Raw genomic sequence first — 15,691 nt, 5'->3', positions numbered from 1 at the left:
TAATATATCAACTAGCTCCACTGGTGGAAAAACGCATGGGACTCACTCAGCCACAGCCGTTCGTTGCTCTGGTTGGTTGTAGAGCTGTCCAATTGCGTGCAGAGGGAATTTGAAAGACAACCGTTTATCCCGCCCCTCGGATTGAGGTATGCCAATTGTGAGTTCCCAGACCTAACATCTTGAATGCCCGAACCAAAGCTGTTCAGACCAATCAAACTGTCAGGGCAGGCTTTATAAGATGATGGACAGATGATCGTAATTATCCACGTCACCAAAGAGCGCTTGGGTTGAATTCGTTTACAACAAAGAATGGCTTCCGCTGGAGAATTTAGATGTGTAGATTCAGCCATCGTGTCTGTTATAGAAGATACAATTAAAGAAGAAGACAGCGCATCGATTTTAAAAGAGGAGCACAGGACCGCACAGGACCGCAATTGTCGATCCAATTGAGTGCAGAGGCATTTTCTTTCCTGGTTCGGTTGAAACACCCCATAATCACACCCCAATGGAGCAGTGTCAGACTCACATTCTGACTAGAATATGAGTATGACGACGTCAGGCTAGTGGGTGGCATTTTTCTCTCACTATTTTTATCCATCCCCTTCCCCGAAATTCAATGAGAAAGTAATAACATCTCATTAAACGATGCAGTTTGAATGTATTAATGAATGTAGTTCATTAATCCGTTAGCATTAAGGGCCAGTGATCAAAAAGCAGGGGACGATTTTAAAGGCCTTAAGGGTATTCTTATTTAACTTATATTTTAGAAAAATATTGCTAGTTACATTTGCTCCATCAGCGCAAATAGTTAAACTAAGGACTATGTCAAACTAGTCAAATTAAGGATACGTTTACACGACAACGATGTAGGCTACTAAAAATTGAAAATTCTTTCCTTTGCATTCCTCGCGTACAGACGACAACACGGTCGAAACGATCGGGAATTCACACAGATATGGTAAAACCACTAAAAACGCTGCCAGGCCAGTAGTTGGCGATGCCACTTTTTAAAGAAACACTACGTGCCTATAGACTGAACACGTAAAACTCATGCACATGATGTCACTGTTTTCACAAATTCATGTTTTTGTAGTTTACACAGATACAATAATGGTATCGTTTTCAAAAACTTGCACATTGAAACCAGTTTTAAAAATTTCGCTTTTTCAGGCCCCCAAAACGTTGTTGTCTTGTAAATGAATGGCCAAAACGCATATTGAAATTGTGTCGTGTAAACGGCCCCACAGCCAAAGCAAAATCATTGCACATATCTGAGCAACACAAAGTGCACACAATGCTTCGTTTTTTTTGTTTTCATTTTTCTTAATAAACCAATTCAGTGAATGAATCAGTGATTCACTCATAAAGTAGCGGGTTTTGTTCCAGAGCCTATCAGTGTTTTTGAATCAGTCGTTTGAGATTCAGAGACTCATTCATATTGAACAATCAATTAAGTTAACAGTTTAAATGTTCATTAGGAAAGTCACTTGTCGCCACCTAAAAAATGCTTTTTGACAATTAATATAAGACTTTGTATTTAAATAATTATATATAAATATATGAATACATAAAGTTTTTTTTTAAAGCTTTTAAAATGGATTGCATGTCTTTTATGCTTGTTGTGCTGCATATAAATTTAAAAACTGTAAATTCAGGTAATTCAATTAATTTGTTCATATTATTATGCCTATCATTAGCCCTCATGGCATTTTTGCAGTTGCAGAATTGTTCTTCTGTATACTGTTTAAAATTCGTACTTTTTTTGTCAAAATGATCTCTTGGTTTTAATTCGTCAACTCCGTACTTCACAGTGGTGAATAGTTTCTTTTCAATCTCTGATGTTTTTTGCCAAAAGACCTCATCTGACCAAAGAAGCAATCTACAATCAAAGCTCCTGTAATGTTCAGTGAACTTCATCTACTCATATTTGTGATTTTTAAAAATAGCATTGGCTTTCTTCCGAAAAGAGCAGCTTTGATAGTTTGAAAGTAGATTTTTGGAAATGTTTGGCCTCTATGCGTGGAGAAAAATATACCTGCGTCCTCTAGTTGTTTGAAAATTGTCTCTAAATAAGACAGTGGCTTTATTTAAAAAAATAAACAGTCTTCGCCATTATCAGTGCTGTGCTTTCTTTAAACACTAATAGTGGAGGATATGGTGCAGTGATAATGGCTATAATAATGTTTGAAAACGAATTTTCTCTAATTTCAGAGATCTGTTAGTCTGGGTTTCCCCATGCTGCCTTCCCGCAGCGCGATTTTATTCACGCTGAAAGGCAGTATGGATACCATGGTCCAGATTTTCGCCTCATCTAGGGAACCAATCACAGAACGGGGAGGGAGCAGCAAGACGATGATGACATCTATGCGACACACCGAAGCAGTTTGTTTATTTCTATGGATTCAACATGGCAGCAGACGCGAAGCTACCTTTTGATGCAGCCATAGATATACGGCAATAGTCGCTGAACGTCATTGTTTACACAAAAATATCTTACCCATCGTCTTCTTCCTTGTCTAATTTCTGTTGCTCAACATACGTCATCTCGTATAATTGAAACGATTGGCTATGAGCTACGTACAGGCGCATTTGATAGACATTCTTAGCACCCAATAAACCGCGCCGGACATTCGTAAACCATGCCTCAAATACGAGAAAATGTGGTTCCCAGACCCAAGTCTCAACGAGAATTGGGTCTGGCATTAGCCAGGCTAGAGATCTGTAGTAAATGTGCATCTTTTTTTTAGATTTCTCTCTTGAAGGCAGTTTAAGATTAATGTTAGAAAAAACAAGTAGGCCTATATTGCATGTTTCTACTTGAGTGGCAATAATTGCGGAAGGTTCTGCAACTTGCTGCCATGGTGATGTGGCTTAATTTGAGGTCCAAGATGAGTGGAAACAATTGCACACATGTAGACATTCAAAATGCTATGGGTTTCAAATCAGCTACAGTCCCCATGAATATCGCCTTGTGAAAATCACAGCCACTTTGAAAAGCTATTCATCTGGGTAATGCCAAGGTTACGTACAAGAAGACCACTCTATATCTATGCACGCTGTGGCGCTTGGCACAAATCTCCAAAATTCATAAACAGATGTGTTGTTTACGGGTGGCAGGGGTGTGTAGACAAGACTCTCTCACCTTGCCAAGTCATGGTAATGGTGAAGGTAACAGCTGTTTGGCCATATGGGGTTTTAGAACTTATTGATCTGTAAAATAATTATGAGTTCTCATATTGTAGATTTTTCAGGTGATGATTTGTGGTTTGAGGCACAATAATATAATGAAGGGAAAAAAAATTTCCAAAGCCAATTTTTAAAATTGAATGTTGCATCATTTCACTTCTTTCATGCTGTTTCATGCCCTAGGCAGGTTCTGAGACACGCGCTTACCTTGCCAGTTGATTTGCTTCTATTATTTCCATTGGGTACGGTTGAAGATGAGTTGACGTCCTCATGGAGGCGGTCCAGAAGCCAGAGCAGGAATTCCAAAGCGTCATGCTGGGAATTCCCCCGGAACTGTGCACCATATTTAGATACGGTCATCTGGAGACAAGAAACAAGATAAAGGTCACACAAATACTAGTGTCAGATTGACTATTAATATAGACATAACACAAAAAAGGCATTGAACATGATCCCTTTATTCAGTCGACACACTCCATACTGTATATAAAATCCTGAGTTGTCTATTGAATGTTGAGAAAAACAAATCCTAGAGACATTGAATGACAGCCGCAGTGGATCTGACTCTGAACAGTCAGTTTGTTAGATACTGAGATGAAGTGGAGACCAGATGGAGGATGTAAATTGCATTCTGCTATACAGTGAATAATGCTTCGCACAGCAGATCATGACAACAACTGTGTAAATGAATAACTGAAGAATCCTCATCACATCTGTGATCACAAAAAAAAATCTGATGAAATGCATTGGCAGATAACAGCACTGCCAACAGCACGGCTTATGGTAGAGAAATGAACATTCAATTCACGGGCAACAGCTCTGGTGGACATTCCTGCAGTCAGCATGAATGAGTGTGTTTGGGATGCTCTGGATCGGCGTATACGACAGCGTGTTCCAGGTCCTGCCAATATCCAGCAACCATTGAAGAGGAGCGGATCAACATTCCACAGGCCACAATCAAAAAACTTTTTTTTTTCGGCAGGGGTACCCCCCTCCCCCCGGACCAGCATCTTGATATGACACACCTGTGAAGTAGATGGATTATCTCGGAAAAGGAGAAGTGTTCACTAACACAGATTTAGACAGATATGTGTTTAGACAATATTTGAGAAAAATACAGAGTATAGTGTACATAGAAAAAGTCTTAGATCTTCGAGTTCAGCTCATGAAAAATAGGGGCAAAAACAAAAGTGTTGTGTTTATAATTTTGTTCAGTGTATATATATAGTAAAGTACTATATTATACTGTATATGATGTCTCATATACTGCTTTCTTTTAGCTTTGTCTTTTTTCTTTAAATTACAAAAATAAAATAAAATATTTGTGCGCTAGTCTAGTTAAAATCATCATTCCAAAAGTAACTTGAAGGCAACACAAGTCTTACTAGTCCACATTATATTCTCAATCCAGTTTAAAGTAGCCTTGATTGTCAGGTGTATTTAAAATAATAATTTTAATGCTGAGTGACATAAAGATTAATTACAGCAGCATTAACCATACGAACTCAATCTAGCAGCTGGAAGCAAATTGCAGATAATAATATGAAGCCGAAGGCCTAAGGACTGAGATAACATAATAATCTTAACATTAGTCATAAAGTGAGAAAGTGGGTCATGTGGTCAAAGAGTTTAAACCCATCTTCAAAAGAATTAAAGTCTAGATGCCCAAATGCCTTATCCTCAAAGGAGTTATTCAGAGGAACAACAATTCATTCATGTGACAGAGAAAGCTAGATATACTTATATATAAACAAAGGTCACAAGGCTTGTGTTGGGAGGATAAAATGTAGCCTAATATTTAATTTATAACATTTTGTCATTAGTCACTGTAGACTATTTAAATTCTGGTCCTGTGAAATTTCTTTGGAAAATGTGAAAGCTTTGATAAATGTAGGCCTCCACTTATAGTGGTATTAAAAGATAGGATTCCTGTCAGTTTTATACTGTAGGAAAAGAAAAGCTTTCTTTTCGTCAATGAGTGCTCAGCCTGAAGAGGTTTGACTTGCACTTGAATGAGAGTTTTGTGCGCAAAACTAGTATTAGTATGGAAGCGGATTTAATGACAATGTGGCCATGCAATTTATTGGGTGTATTTTTTGGTTTTTGATCCTCTTGTGAATAAACACAACTGTTATATAGACATTCACAGACTCTTTTTATTTTTCATTCATAGCCATATATACCAACAAAAAAAAAGTATTGTACTGCTTATGGAGAAATTTTTTAGTGATGGTATATATTTCAAGACAAGAGATAAGTAAGGAAAAGAACCCAGAACCATCCATTAAATCGTAAAAAATAAAATAGTATTGGACAGTTGAAACATCAAAGTTTTGGTCTTCAAAAGCCCCTTTTGCTTAAAATCCTGAGAGTGAACCCAAATATAAGGATACAATAATTGTGTAAGATCTCGTTCAATTATTCACTGCAATTTTCTTTACTGTGTAAATGTAAATGTACTTCAAACTGAAACATGGATTTCCATGAAAGTTTATTTAAGACTGGATAAGTATCTTTTTGGAAGACACTGCGTGCACCATGAGTAATTTCTAACTGATGAGCATAACTAGTAAAACAACTTTAATTAAATATAGATATGTGAACATATGTGAACAACTTTTAACAATTAATTAATTATCACGACTTTAAATATTTTATTTCATGACAACTTTCTCTTGCTAGTTGTTTATAGGGTAGTACATATACATTCTTATCTCAGACAACATTTAATTTTTTTAGATTTCGATATAGCATACATTTTTGGTTTCCTGTAAAAGAAACAGAGTAAATTTGAAATCCATATTTCTGCTTGTTTCATCAACTTTTCAGAGTACACTACAGTACATAGATTATGTCAGAGCCAATAGGGCCAGATTTACTAAACAGGGCAAATTAGCATGAGAGCGCAATCCCATTAAAGCGCTGATGGGAGTGGAAAGTTCTGCGCATGATAGTTGGACATCAGTCAGGAACAGTACAACATGACCTTGTGATCTGTGAAATACCAGCCTGTCATCCATCAACCACATACCATCTCTATCAACAGCCTTTTTTTCCCTTAAACACAGGGCTGTTAAACCTACTGGTACTATTGGTTCCAGTCGGTACAAAAAAAAGTCGACCAGCATTTCTGAAGCAAATATAGAATATAAATCTGATAGGTTGCACTATTCAACAGAACACCGGGTATGTTTGGTTGGCATTCAGACGCTCTTGTTCGTGTTTGTTTGAACGTTCTCTGAGCGCCAAAGGTTTCTATTTACAGCGTGTTTTAAGCGTAGAGCATTGTAGCAAATCACAAGTATATTTGCTGATTGCATGAACGCAATGGCCTATCAGAGGTGCTAGCCAGTAAGTTAAGCTGGGTGCACAGTGTACGATTTATAATAGTGCTTTTACCACTGTTGCTTGTCAGACTGTGCGAACATGATCCCCGGTGTAAGCCATGTAGGGTTGCAAAGGGGCGGAAAATTTCCGGTAAATTTCCATGGGAAGTTAAGCTGGGGAATTTTGGAACTTTTCCATATTAGAAACTTTCCATGGGATATTGGGATAATGGGGATAATAATAATTAATATCCCAATAATTGGGATAATAATGGGAATTAATGGGAACTAACTGGGAATTCATTGTAATGTAATCGATCAATGTATCATATCCAAGCATAAATATAAACAGAAGTCATAAGAAAACATCCATGCAAAATGTTTTCAACAGATTTATTTGTAAGTAGAACAGAACAAGTTTTAATTATTTTACTGAACAATCACTTGTTTCATGGAAGAATTTATTATTTTCAGTTCACCGGCCACTTACTTTCATGTATTTCAGGAGAAACTGATGAATTCACACGCTGTAATAACTTAAATCCAACAGACAGGAATCTCTGAACTGCGGCCAAAACATGGCGCCAATCTCACGTTACAGATCAAGATAACTTAAAAAGGTTTTTTAAACTACAAAACAAACTCACTTACACATATTTGAGAATCGGAATAGAAGATAGTTTATGACATGGTAAGCAAGTTTGTTAATATTTAGAAATAAAAGCGCTAAATCTATCATACAGCGCTATTTTGGCGGCGGTGAATCAAGTGTCAAGCATGACGCGTCATCATGGAAACCATGGGGGGGGGGGGCATCGCGATGTCGGCTAAACATTGTGATGTCTGTCAGCCTAGTAAGAATACTAATGCAATGGCATGAACAGATACATAAATAGTAAGGCTAGCAAAACAACTGAAATGATCTTGAAAACATATTGCAGGAGGCAGAGAAAAAAAGCCACATGAGGTAGCTAGCATCTGCCTTATGTGGTAAATAAGGTTATGCTAGCTTATTTAGCATCTAACTTATCAGCATTGCTACTGATGAATACATTTGTATGTGATATTTGAAATTTAAACATTTAATAAATATATTTCCACTTTGTTTAGTCCACAGGCTCAATTGTGTGCCTTCAATAGTCTTGTGCTTTAGGCTTCAGTCCATGTGATGGAGGCATGCACAGTGCCAGTAGGGGTTGTGGTTTCAATAGCCATGCAGTAAGCAGTGTTCCATTGTGCATGTGATTGAGGAATGGCATGGATATTCAAGTGTATTTGAATGGCATCTGTTTGTTATAGTCAAGATTATGCTAAAATATACTTTCCTTAACTATATTTAGGTTCCCTATGAAGAGCCAACCCTCAACTTTGAAAATTCCCACTTTATTCCCGTTTATTCCCATAAATTCCTGTTAATTCCCTTAAATTCCCATTAATTCCCATGGAAAGTTTCCATCTTTGAAAATTCCCAGATTTTTGCAACCCTAACGGCATGTCACTGTAGGATCTCAGTTGTCATTCATGTCAGACTATACGGCAGTCAAGACGTTAAATAAAGGACGCATGCAAGAAAGACTTGTCCGTTTTATATGTGCGGCGACAGTGAGCTGCATTTACATGCGGGACTGAAAATGTGGCTAGCAAACAAAAACAATCTCTAGGACTAATATTGATCATGGCTTCTCTTGAAAAGAAAACTGAAAAACAGAAGAAAAAATTAACTTGTCTATGAAGAGTAAGTGTTGGCTTGTTGTTCTCTCGCTAATTTTGTCAGCAGGTTCTGACCTCCAATAGGTTTTAGAATTGACAGTTGTTGTAGGAGAAGTCAGGACTGTGCGTCAAACCTTCAGACACTGCCAGATCACAACAATCATTAATCGGCTGTCAGTAAACCATAGGCCTAGTTTGGGGGGCCAATGATTATGTCCGATTTATGAATAATTTTTTTTAATCTTTATTTTAGACTTTTTTTATAGACTTATACATAGACTCATTTTATTTGTCTTATTTTAGCATTTTAGTGTAGAATGAGTAAAGCTGCTTGTTGTTAGGAGGACAAAAAAATGTAAACGTACATTTTTTAGGCTGCTCTGCCTGAGCAGTCTAACAGCACTCATCAATCTTAAAATGATCGAGACGGCCAATCAAATCAAAGAAGCGGGTCTTACTGACAAAACACAGAAACTTTATGGAAGGATGTAAGTATTAGACAACTATTTTACGATGGAAATGTTCAGCGACCAACAGTAATAGACTATCTAGTGATGCAAACTACTCAACGTTTTTTGAAATTTCACCGTTCTGTTTTGAAATTTCACCGTTTTGAATTGAAAGTATGCAATCATGATTCATGTAATTCATAAATGAATGTGACGAGACAAGAAATGTTTGCGTTTTCGACATGAATAAGAGTGAATGTGTGCACATTTTAAAATAAAACATTATTTGCAAGTAGTTTTGATTACGTCATAACTACAATTAGACATTTACCATTCTTGTTCATTCATTCATTCCCTTATATTCCTTTTAATCCTTTCATTATTTAATTCCTTTATTATTATTTATAAGATAATAAATTCAGCCTATGTGGTGAACATGTCAAACTAGCGATCAAAGAGTTCAGATTTTGGCAAATCGTCCCATACAGAAATGTAATATATGTCAATATATGTAAATTACATATATAATGTCAGTGCCCATGTATGTCTGCTGCCTATATGAGAATATATGCAAAATTAATATATATAAAACACATAGACATATGAAACATATATTTCAAAATATAGCAAAATTTGTCTTTTTCATGTAAGTGCCATATATTTTCCCATATATATATGTATATGTATGTCACATATTTATACTTAATGTTGTCCATATATGCGAGAAACCAATATATATGCAGATATATGGTATCATATATGGATGAACTCAAATATTTTCTTCACATGTTTGGACACATAAACGTTCATATATGTTGCAGGCATGTATTGTGTTCTCAGAGACTGTAAGTCAAATATATGTGTAGATATATGTCATGCTATTTAAAATATAAGTAGGCCTACATATATGGCCATATATTACATTTTTGTATGGGGTGGCCAAAATCGTACAGTGTAAACCCAGCTTTAGTGAGAATCTGCTTAAGTTTTTTGTTTTGTTTAACGTGAGCCGCACGCTTGCAAATCCTTTCATTATAACCAACAAAGTGTTAATAAGTGATTCGTTGTACAATTAAGAGGGTTTTTTTAATTATAACGTGAGTTTTCACGAGAGTGCAGAATTCCGTGAGCTTGCGCTTTAGAGATTGACAGCCTACGTGATTATAAAGGGCGAGCTCTTCTCTTGCTTTCTGTTTCTTACCAATTCACAATCTGAATAAGATTTCATGCTGCTAAGATTTAAATGGGCTATCGAATTAGAAGCTGCGATAATTGACAGTGCTAACCAACGGATAAGACAAAAACGGGACAACATTTTTTTAACTACGTAATTCAACCGTTTTTTGCTCTGGTACCGAAATTGTACCGACTACCGCAAAATTTTACTGGTTTCGGTACCGTGACAACCCTAGTTCGAACTCACATGTTCCACAAGATTTTACTCTTCCAAAAATTACACAAATTGAACCAGTCACCACTTGTAATGCTGTCACTGTATAATCCAGGTCCTTTTTAGTCTAATTAGAAATAGATTTACTGACGCCGATATTAGGCAAATGAAGTTAAGCGCAGTGGGAGCCTTAAATTATAGTGTAGAGCTCTTGATTGTTTATAGATGGCTCCCAATTTCTTCAGTCAGGCACTCATTAACTCTCGCAGACGTCTGAGAAGCAGAGCGAGTTTATTTATGTCGTCTCTAGACATGATAGTCTACTCAGGGCTCTGTCAACACAGGAAAAGGCAAATGATGCATCAGACAGCCTTATGTAAATTTACGACATGAAATCAGATAAGGTTGTTAATATTGTCTTGTGGCCCAATATACAGTTTTGTTTCAGATTTATCCATAAATGTGTTGGGCGGTTCCTCCAGTGAGTGGGCAATAGCCGTACATTTTACCTTGAGTGATCTTGTAATTCTCCATTCGTCTAACAGTCAGCCCAGACTTCAAGAAAAATACTGGTAATTTCAGACTTTTGATAGTTGGGTGTGAATAGAAATGGGCCTCTGTTTCTCATACTTTATGGCTACACTCAATCCTCTTCTCGATGACGCTTTTCCACAGAAATCTTTTCTGGATTTTTCACACCTGCTAGTTTCTTTAGCTACTCCCCCTACCTCAAGATAAATGGTTTGCTTAATGTGTTTTATTGTACATGTTATTCTAAAAGTCTTAAAGACTAAAGTCCTAAAGTTAGTTCATCCAAAAATTATATTCTGTCATCATTTACTCACCCTCATGTCATTCCAAATCTGACATTCATGGAGATTAATTATTGATCATGAAGATATTTAACAAAATCTGAGCTGCTCTTCTAAAAAATGACTGTAAATCTTTTACTTTTGTGTGTGTGTGTGTGTGTGTGTGTGTGTGTGTGTGTGTGTGTGTGTGTGTGTGTGTGTGTGTGTGTGTGTGTGTGTGTGTGTGTGTGTACTATTCCTTTAAGGTTTTTTTCCCCCTAAGTTACAGGTCAAATCAAGGACACAGCAACTAGAAATTTCAAGGTTGCTGAGTGATTTTGTTAGCAATATTACTAAAGATGACAAAGGCTGGACTAATTAGGCAACTAAACTGTCATCGTGAATAAACTTGTGCTTCCACTATGGTCAACCATTAGCTTTCTGCCATCTGCCCTCTCTGTCTTTAAGACTGTAGTGGCAAGTTCTTTTGTCGTCATTTCTCAAGCAAATGTATTACTCAAGTAGTAGATTTCTAAGAAAGCAGTGTTACATAAGACTTGCGTTCCAGATTGTACTCGTCTTTGTGGACAGTATCCAGTGTGGTGATGGCTTATCTGAGAGTGCACTCTAGTTTTTACATTTACTCTCTGGTGGTGATAATGCTATCTGTGGGAAGTTTCTCATCCTGATCTATTTTTTGCTTAGAAGAGATCATCCTGTGGGAAAGAATTTGCTCACATACTGAACAAAACGGTCACATCAGAATAAAGATTCATCAGCTGATTTGAAGTTATATATGGGAAGCTTAAAACGCGTCCAATGATTTTAAGTTAAAAAGATATATTAAAGGGAATGTTTGGGTGCTGACCGTACATGGTCACCATTTCCAAAATGTTCACCATTTTAATCACTCACGCATTTTAATAGGTCATCTGATGTAACATTCATTTTTAAAAGTACAAATATTCTCGATAAATACTGTATTTGGTCAAAAAACAGCAAGCATTCTAATTATTAAAAAAAAACATAAAAACAGCATACTAATTGTGTATGATTTGCATGATCTTTGGAGACATTAAAAAGGTTCTTCTGAAGTGGATTATCAGGCTGTAAAATCTTTAGATTTTTAAATTGGAACTCACAAGTTCCTGCAAGAACGTTAAGGATAGGTGACTTATTGTTTTCTCCAGTTATGCAAAGTGCATTTGAGCAGCTACATATATTGAAGTTCATTGAATACAATTATTTGAGGAACCTTCACGGGATGCCTGTATAGGAGGGCAAAAGCATCAGATAAGTTAAAAAAACAGTAAACTTGAATGATTTGAGTCTACCTTAAACTCAGCCGAGAGTTGAGGTGTGTATTGAAAAGTCCAAAGCGCTCGGACCAAAGACGCGAGCCGTTCCGTAACTTCTCCTCTCTCGTGCTGACCGTTCTCATCCATGACAAATCCGTTCATTCCCCAGTGACACAGATCCAGTTTATATCGCTCTAAACCCAGATATTCTGTGAGCATGTCCGTGTTGCTTAAGCACTGCACGACGGCGTTCATGAAGCAGGTGTTCCCGTGGTTCTTCAGACCTAACGCGCCTGGCGTTTTTTCCCCGTACAGCGAAAACAGTCGCTCTTTCGCAGAGGAACGGCAGGGAAGCGATGAACTTTTCCTCACTTGGCTGCCGCTGTCCTCTTTTTTAACATGTCCCGAGTTTCCAGCGCAAGGTGCGCCTTCTCCAAACCCACCATCATCATCCTCAGCATTGGACCGTTCGGTTGTTTCCCCACCGCTAGCCAAGCTTCCCAAACTTTTCAAGATCCTACTCACCAAACTTTCCACAGATTTAAACGATTTCCTCCGGAACAGTTTCCCTCTGCGTATAGTAGACTTCCCCGAATCTTTTTTCGCGTTCTTGTCGCGTTTATCCATGCTTCTTGTTTATTTCCCTCCGTGTTACTAAAACGTTCAAGCATAAATAGTGTTGTTATCCTCACCTGATGCTACGTTGATACACAGCATTGTGGACAGCAGTCGTTTCACGCGCTGAGATTTTTACTTACGCTCGCCGTGAAGGAATGATTGACAGGTAGAGAGGTCAGTACGGCGACTCCTGAGACGCCACACTGCCAGACGGTTAGGAGCGAATGAATGAATGAATGACAGCTCTCAATAGTGGTCAGCACGAGCGCTCTTGGAACTTCATACTGTGGCGGGGAAGATGCCTTCGAGTGCGAGCGAAGATTGACAGGTGGAGCTGTCAGTAGGCTACGGCACGCCTAGTGACCAGTGTGCGAAGTAGCCTATATAATGACTTTCAAAGTGTCGACTATTTGAAAATAATTTTAAGGTGCTTCTATTTTATTAAATGTTGACGGTCACTGACTGTCAATAAAGGGAATTGGGTCATTCTAAATAGGCTACCATCATTAGGCACATATCAAACCTTCAATAAATCATACTTCCCACCTTAGGCATTAAAGATCTTTTATTATTGTCATTTTTTGGGGGGGGGGGGGGGGGGGGGTTGTATTGTATGTGGTGTATTTGGATAATGTGTATTTTATTTTCATATGTTGCATTCATTGGCTCCCATTCCTAGTAGCTATTTAAGTCGTGTGACGTTATGTTTACCTGTGATGTGATGTATGTAGCCTGTTTGAACATTAGTATCAGTAAAGCGTGCCTGATGGCATTTGTTGGTCGTTTGCTTAGTTACACACAACAAACACCTTTTATTCTCAACCCTTAAATGGACATAACATCTGGGGCCTGTACCATGATGGTAGTTGAACAAACTCAGGGTTACAGGATTAGTTTTGAGTTGACAAAATCAAACCAATCCAACCAGGCTTTGTTGGTACCATGATGCTGATCATAAACTTTCACTTTCAATTCAGGCTTTAATCGGAGTTTAGGTGTGACATCAGTAGCGAACAGCCAATCACCTGCTGAGAAAGAGTCAAACTGCGATTCATTTCTCGCGAGAGAAGCAGCACGATGCACTTCTCACTTCTGCAGAATATTACGAAATTGAAAAATATTAAAAATGTAAACAAATTTACACAGTAGGAAGAAAATAGCTGTCTATGAAATAGAACAACCAAAAGAAAAGTCGGTAACACTTTACAATACGGGTGCACTAATATGCATTAATTCATACTTAACTAATGCAGATAATCATGAGTTAATGTATGACTCATGAAGAACTAAACCATTAATTAATTATTACTGCATCAGCAACTAATAATAGATTAAGTAATACATGAATTGCTATTAAAAGGGTCATGAACTGGCTTTTTAAAAAAAAATTATATTGTTGTCTGAGGTCAACTTATGACGTTCGCTTGGTTTTTACATTCAAAAACATCAAAATGAATAAGTAATAGGCTATTTTCTACCCTAGTTTTGAGCCTAGCTCAAAAACGCTCGGTTTTTATGGTCGTCTCGCATTGAAGACTTGGAAATAAACGCCCACTGCTGTGAGTGGATAACAGTTGTGCATAATAATGAGTTTCAACTCACTCGTCAGTGCACGTGGGGGAAATTGTTTTGAAAACTTCCAATGTTGTAAAATGGCAACCGGAATGATTCGCCCATACATGTTCGACCAAGAGTCCGATCCCGAATCGCAGGACAATGAAACAACAACACCTCAAATACAACGGATACTTCAGCCTGTGACAGCGTGGTAAGTTATTGTTAATTGTTTATGCTACTTCTAATGTAGGCTATCTTTAATGTTTTTATAGAAATTTTACTCACATAAGTGTGTTGCACCATTCCTGTCGGATCCAATATAGAAGGCACAGCACCGTTTTTCAATCTTAATCGGTCTGCAAATCCTGTCTCGACCTGTGTCTTGTTTACAAAACAGTCCTCGGCGAAATGAAGCGAACAGACGGACAATGTTTTACCCACATCGCTGGAACCTCATTAAAAATAAATTTTAACCATGCATCCTATTGGAATCCAGAGGTATGCAGCGACTGTCTTCTTCCACAACCAGGCACTGCACAATATTTTGTAAACGGCATGTTTACTGCTCGGTAGCTCGATCCGGTTTGTCATCACGAGGTAGGCCTATGTTATTTAGCTATGCGTGTAATGCGCGAGTCGGTGGGCGGGGCTAAACCGGCCGTGTTGAAGTAGGCGTTGCTCTTCTTCTGCGGGGGTGGTGTTTTATCCTCTTTGACGTCATAGTTCCCCAGTTTGAAAAACGAGTCGTTTGCTGAGCCTGGTGTCAATAAAAGCATTTATTGGACTAAGAAGGACGTTTTCAGTTCTGAAATTACAGGATATTCTTATAATATAGTGACCTCTTAGATGTCAAAAGCTCAAGGAAAATTTGATTTCTCAGTTCATCACCCCTTTAATTAAACATGTCATCATGTATTAATTCCTTAATAACATATTTTATTAACTAATAGTGTAAATTAATGTGTTAATTACCACAATTAGTCAAAGCTATGCACTTCAACTTCCAGTTGTCTGCTTTAATTAATCATTAGCTAATGATTTGCAAATCTATCATTATGTTATGACTTTACTTGTTGAGGCACATGACTATTAACTAATTGTTAAGTAATATGTAATTTTGGTTTTGACATCCACACTATGGATTTCAATTTCCCGCCTTTTACAACTGGAATTCCACTGTGCCAGATGAACCAACGCATCCAATAGTTCATGGCACAGGAGTGTGTCAGGTTAAGCTTGAGCTCGAGGAAGAACACTGAGAACATGCGGCCAAGCTCTGCTATTTCATAACACTGTGTCTAGACCAGACAAAGAAACTAGAACGCATTATAATCAGTGATACAACACTGGATGCGACACAATGCTA

The 15,691-nt window shown here is 37.6% G+C and overlaps 1 protein-coding gene across 2 annotated transcripts in view; it reads right to left on the bottom strand.

The window, feature by feature from the left end:
• usp43b (ubiquitin specific peptidase 43b) overlaps positions 1–13,080 on the bottom strand; it is a 117,845-nt gene extending 104,765 nt beyond the window's left edge. For both annotated transcript variants that reach the window (XM_077211926.1, XM_077211925.1), the window contains exons 1-2: positions 12,187–13,080; positions 3,394–3,546 (exon numbers count right to left, since the gene is read on the bottom strand). In XM_077211926.1, coding sequence (XP_077068041.1) covers positions 3,394–3,546; positions 12,187–12,777 — 744 coding nt within the window. In that variant the 5' untranslated portion in view covers positions 12,778–13,080. The remainder of the gene's footprint in view (positions 1–3,393; positions 3,547–12,186) is intronic.
• Between the last annotated feature and the right edge of the window lie 2,611 nt (positions 13,081–15,691).

Source organism: Siphateles boraxobius, unplaced genomic scaffold (assembly GCF_051911475.1).
Source record: "Siphateles boraxobius isolate OS27281-9 unplaced genomic scaffold, OSU_SipBor_1 66, whole genome shotgun sequence".
Classification (NCBI taxonomy): domain Eukaryota; kingdom Metazoa; phylum Chordata; class Actinopteri; order Cypriniformes; family Leuciscidae; genus Siphateles; species Siphateles boraxobius.
The sequence above is the reverse complement of the archived record's forward strand: the minus strand, read 5'-3'. Positions and strand labels throughout refer to the sequence as shown.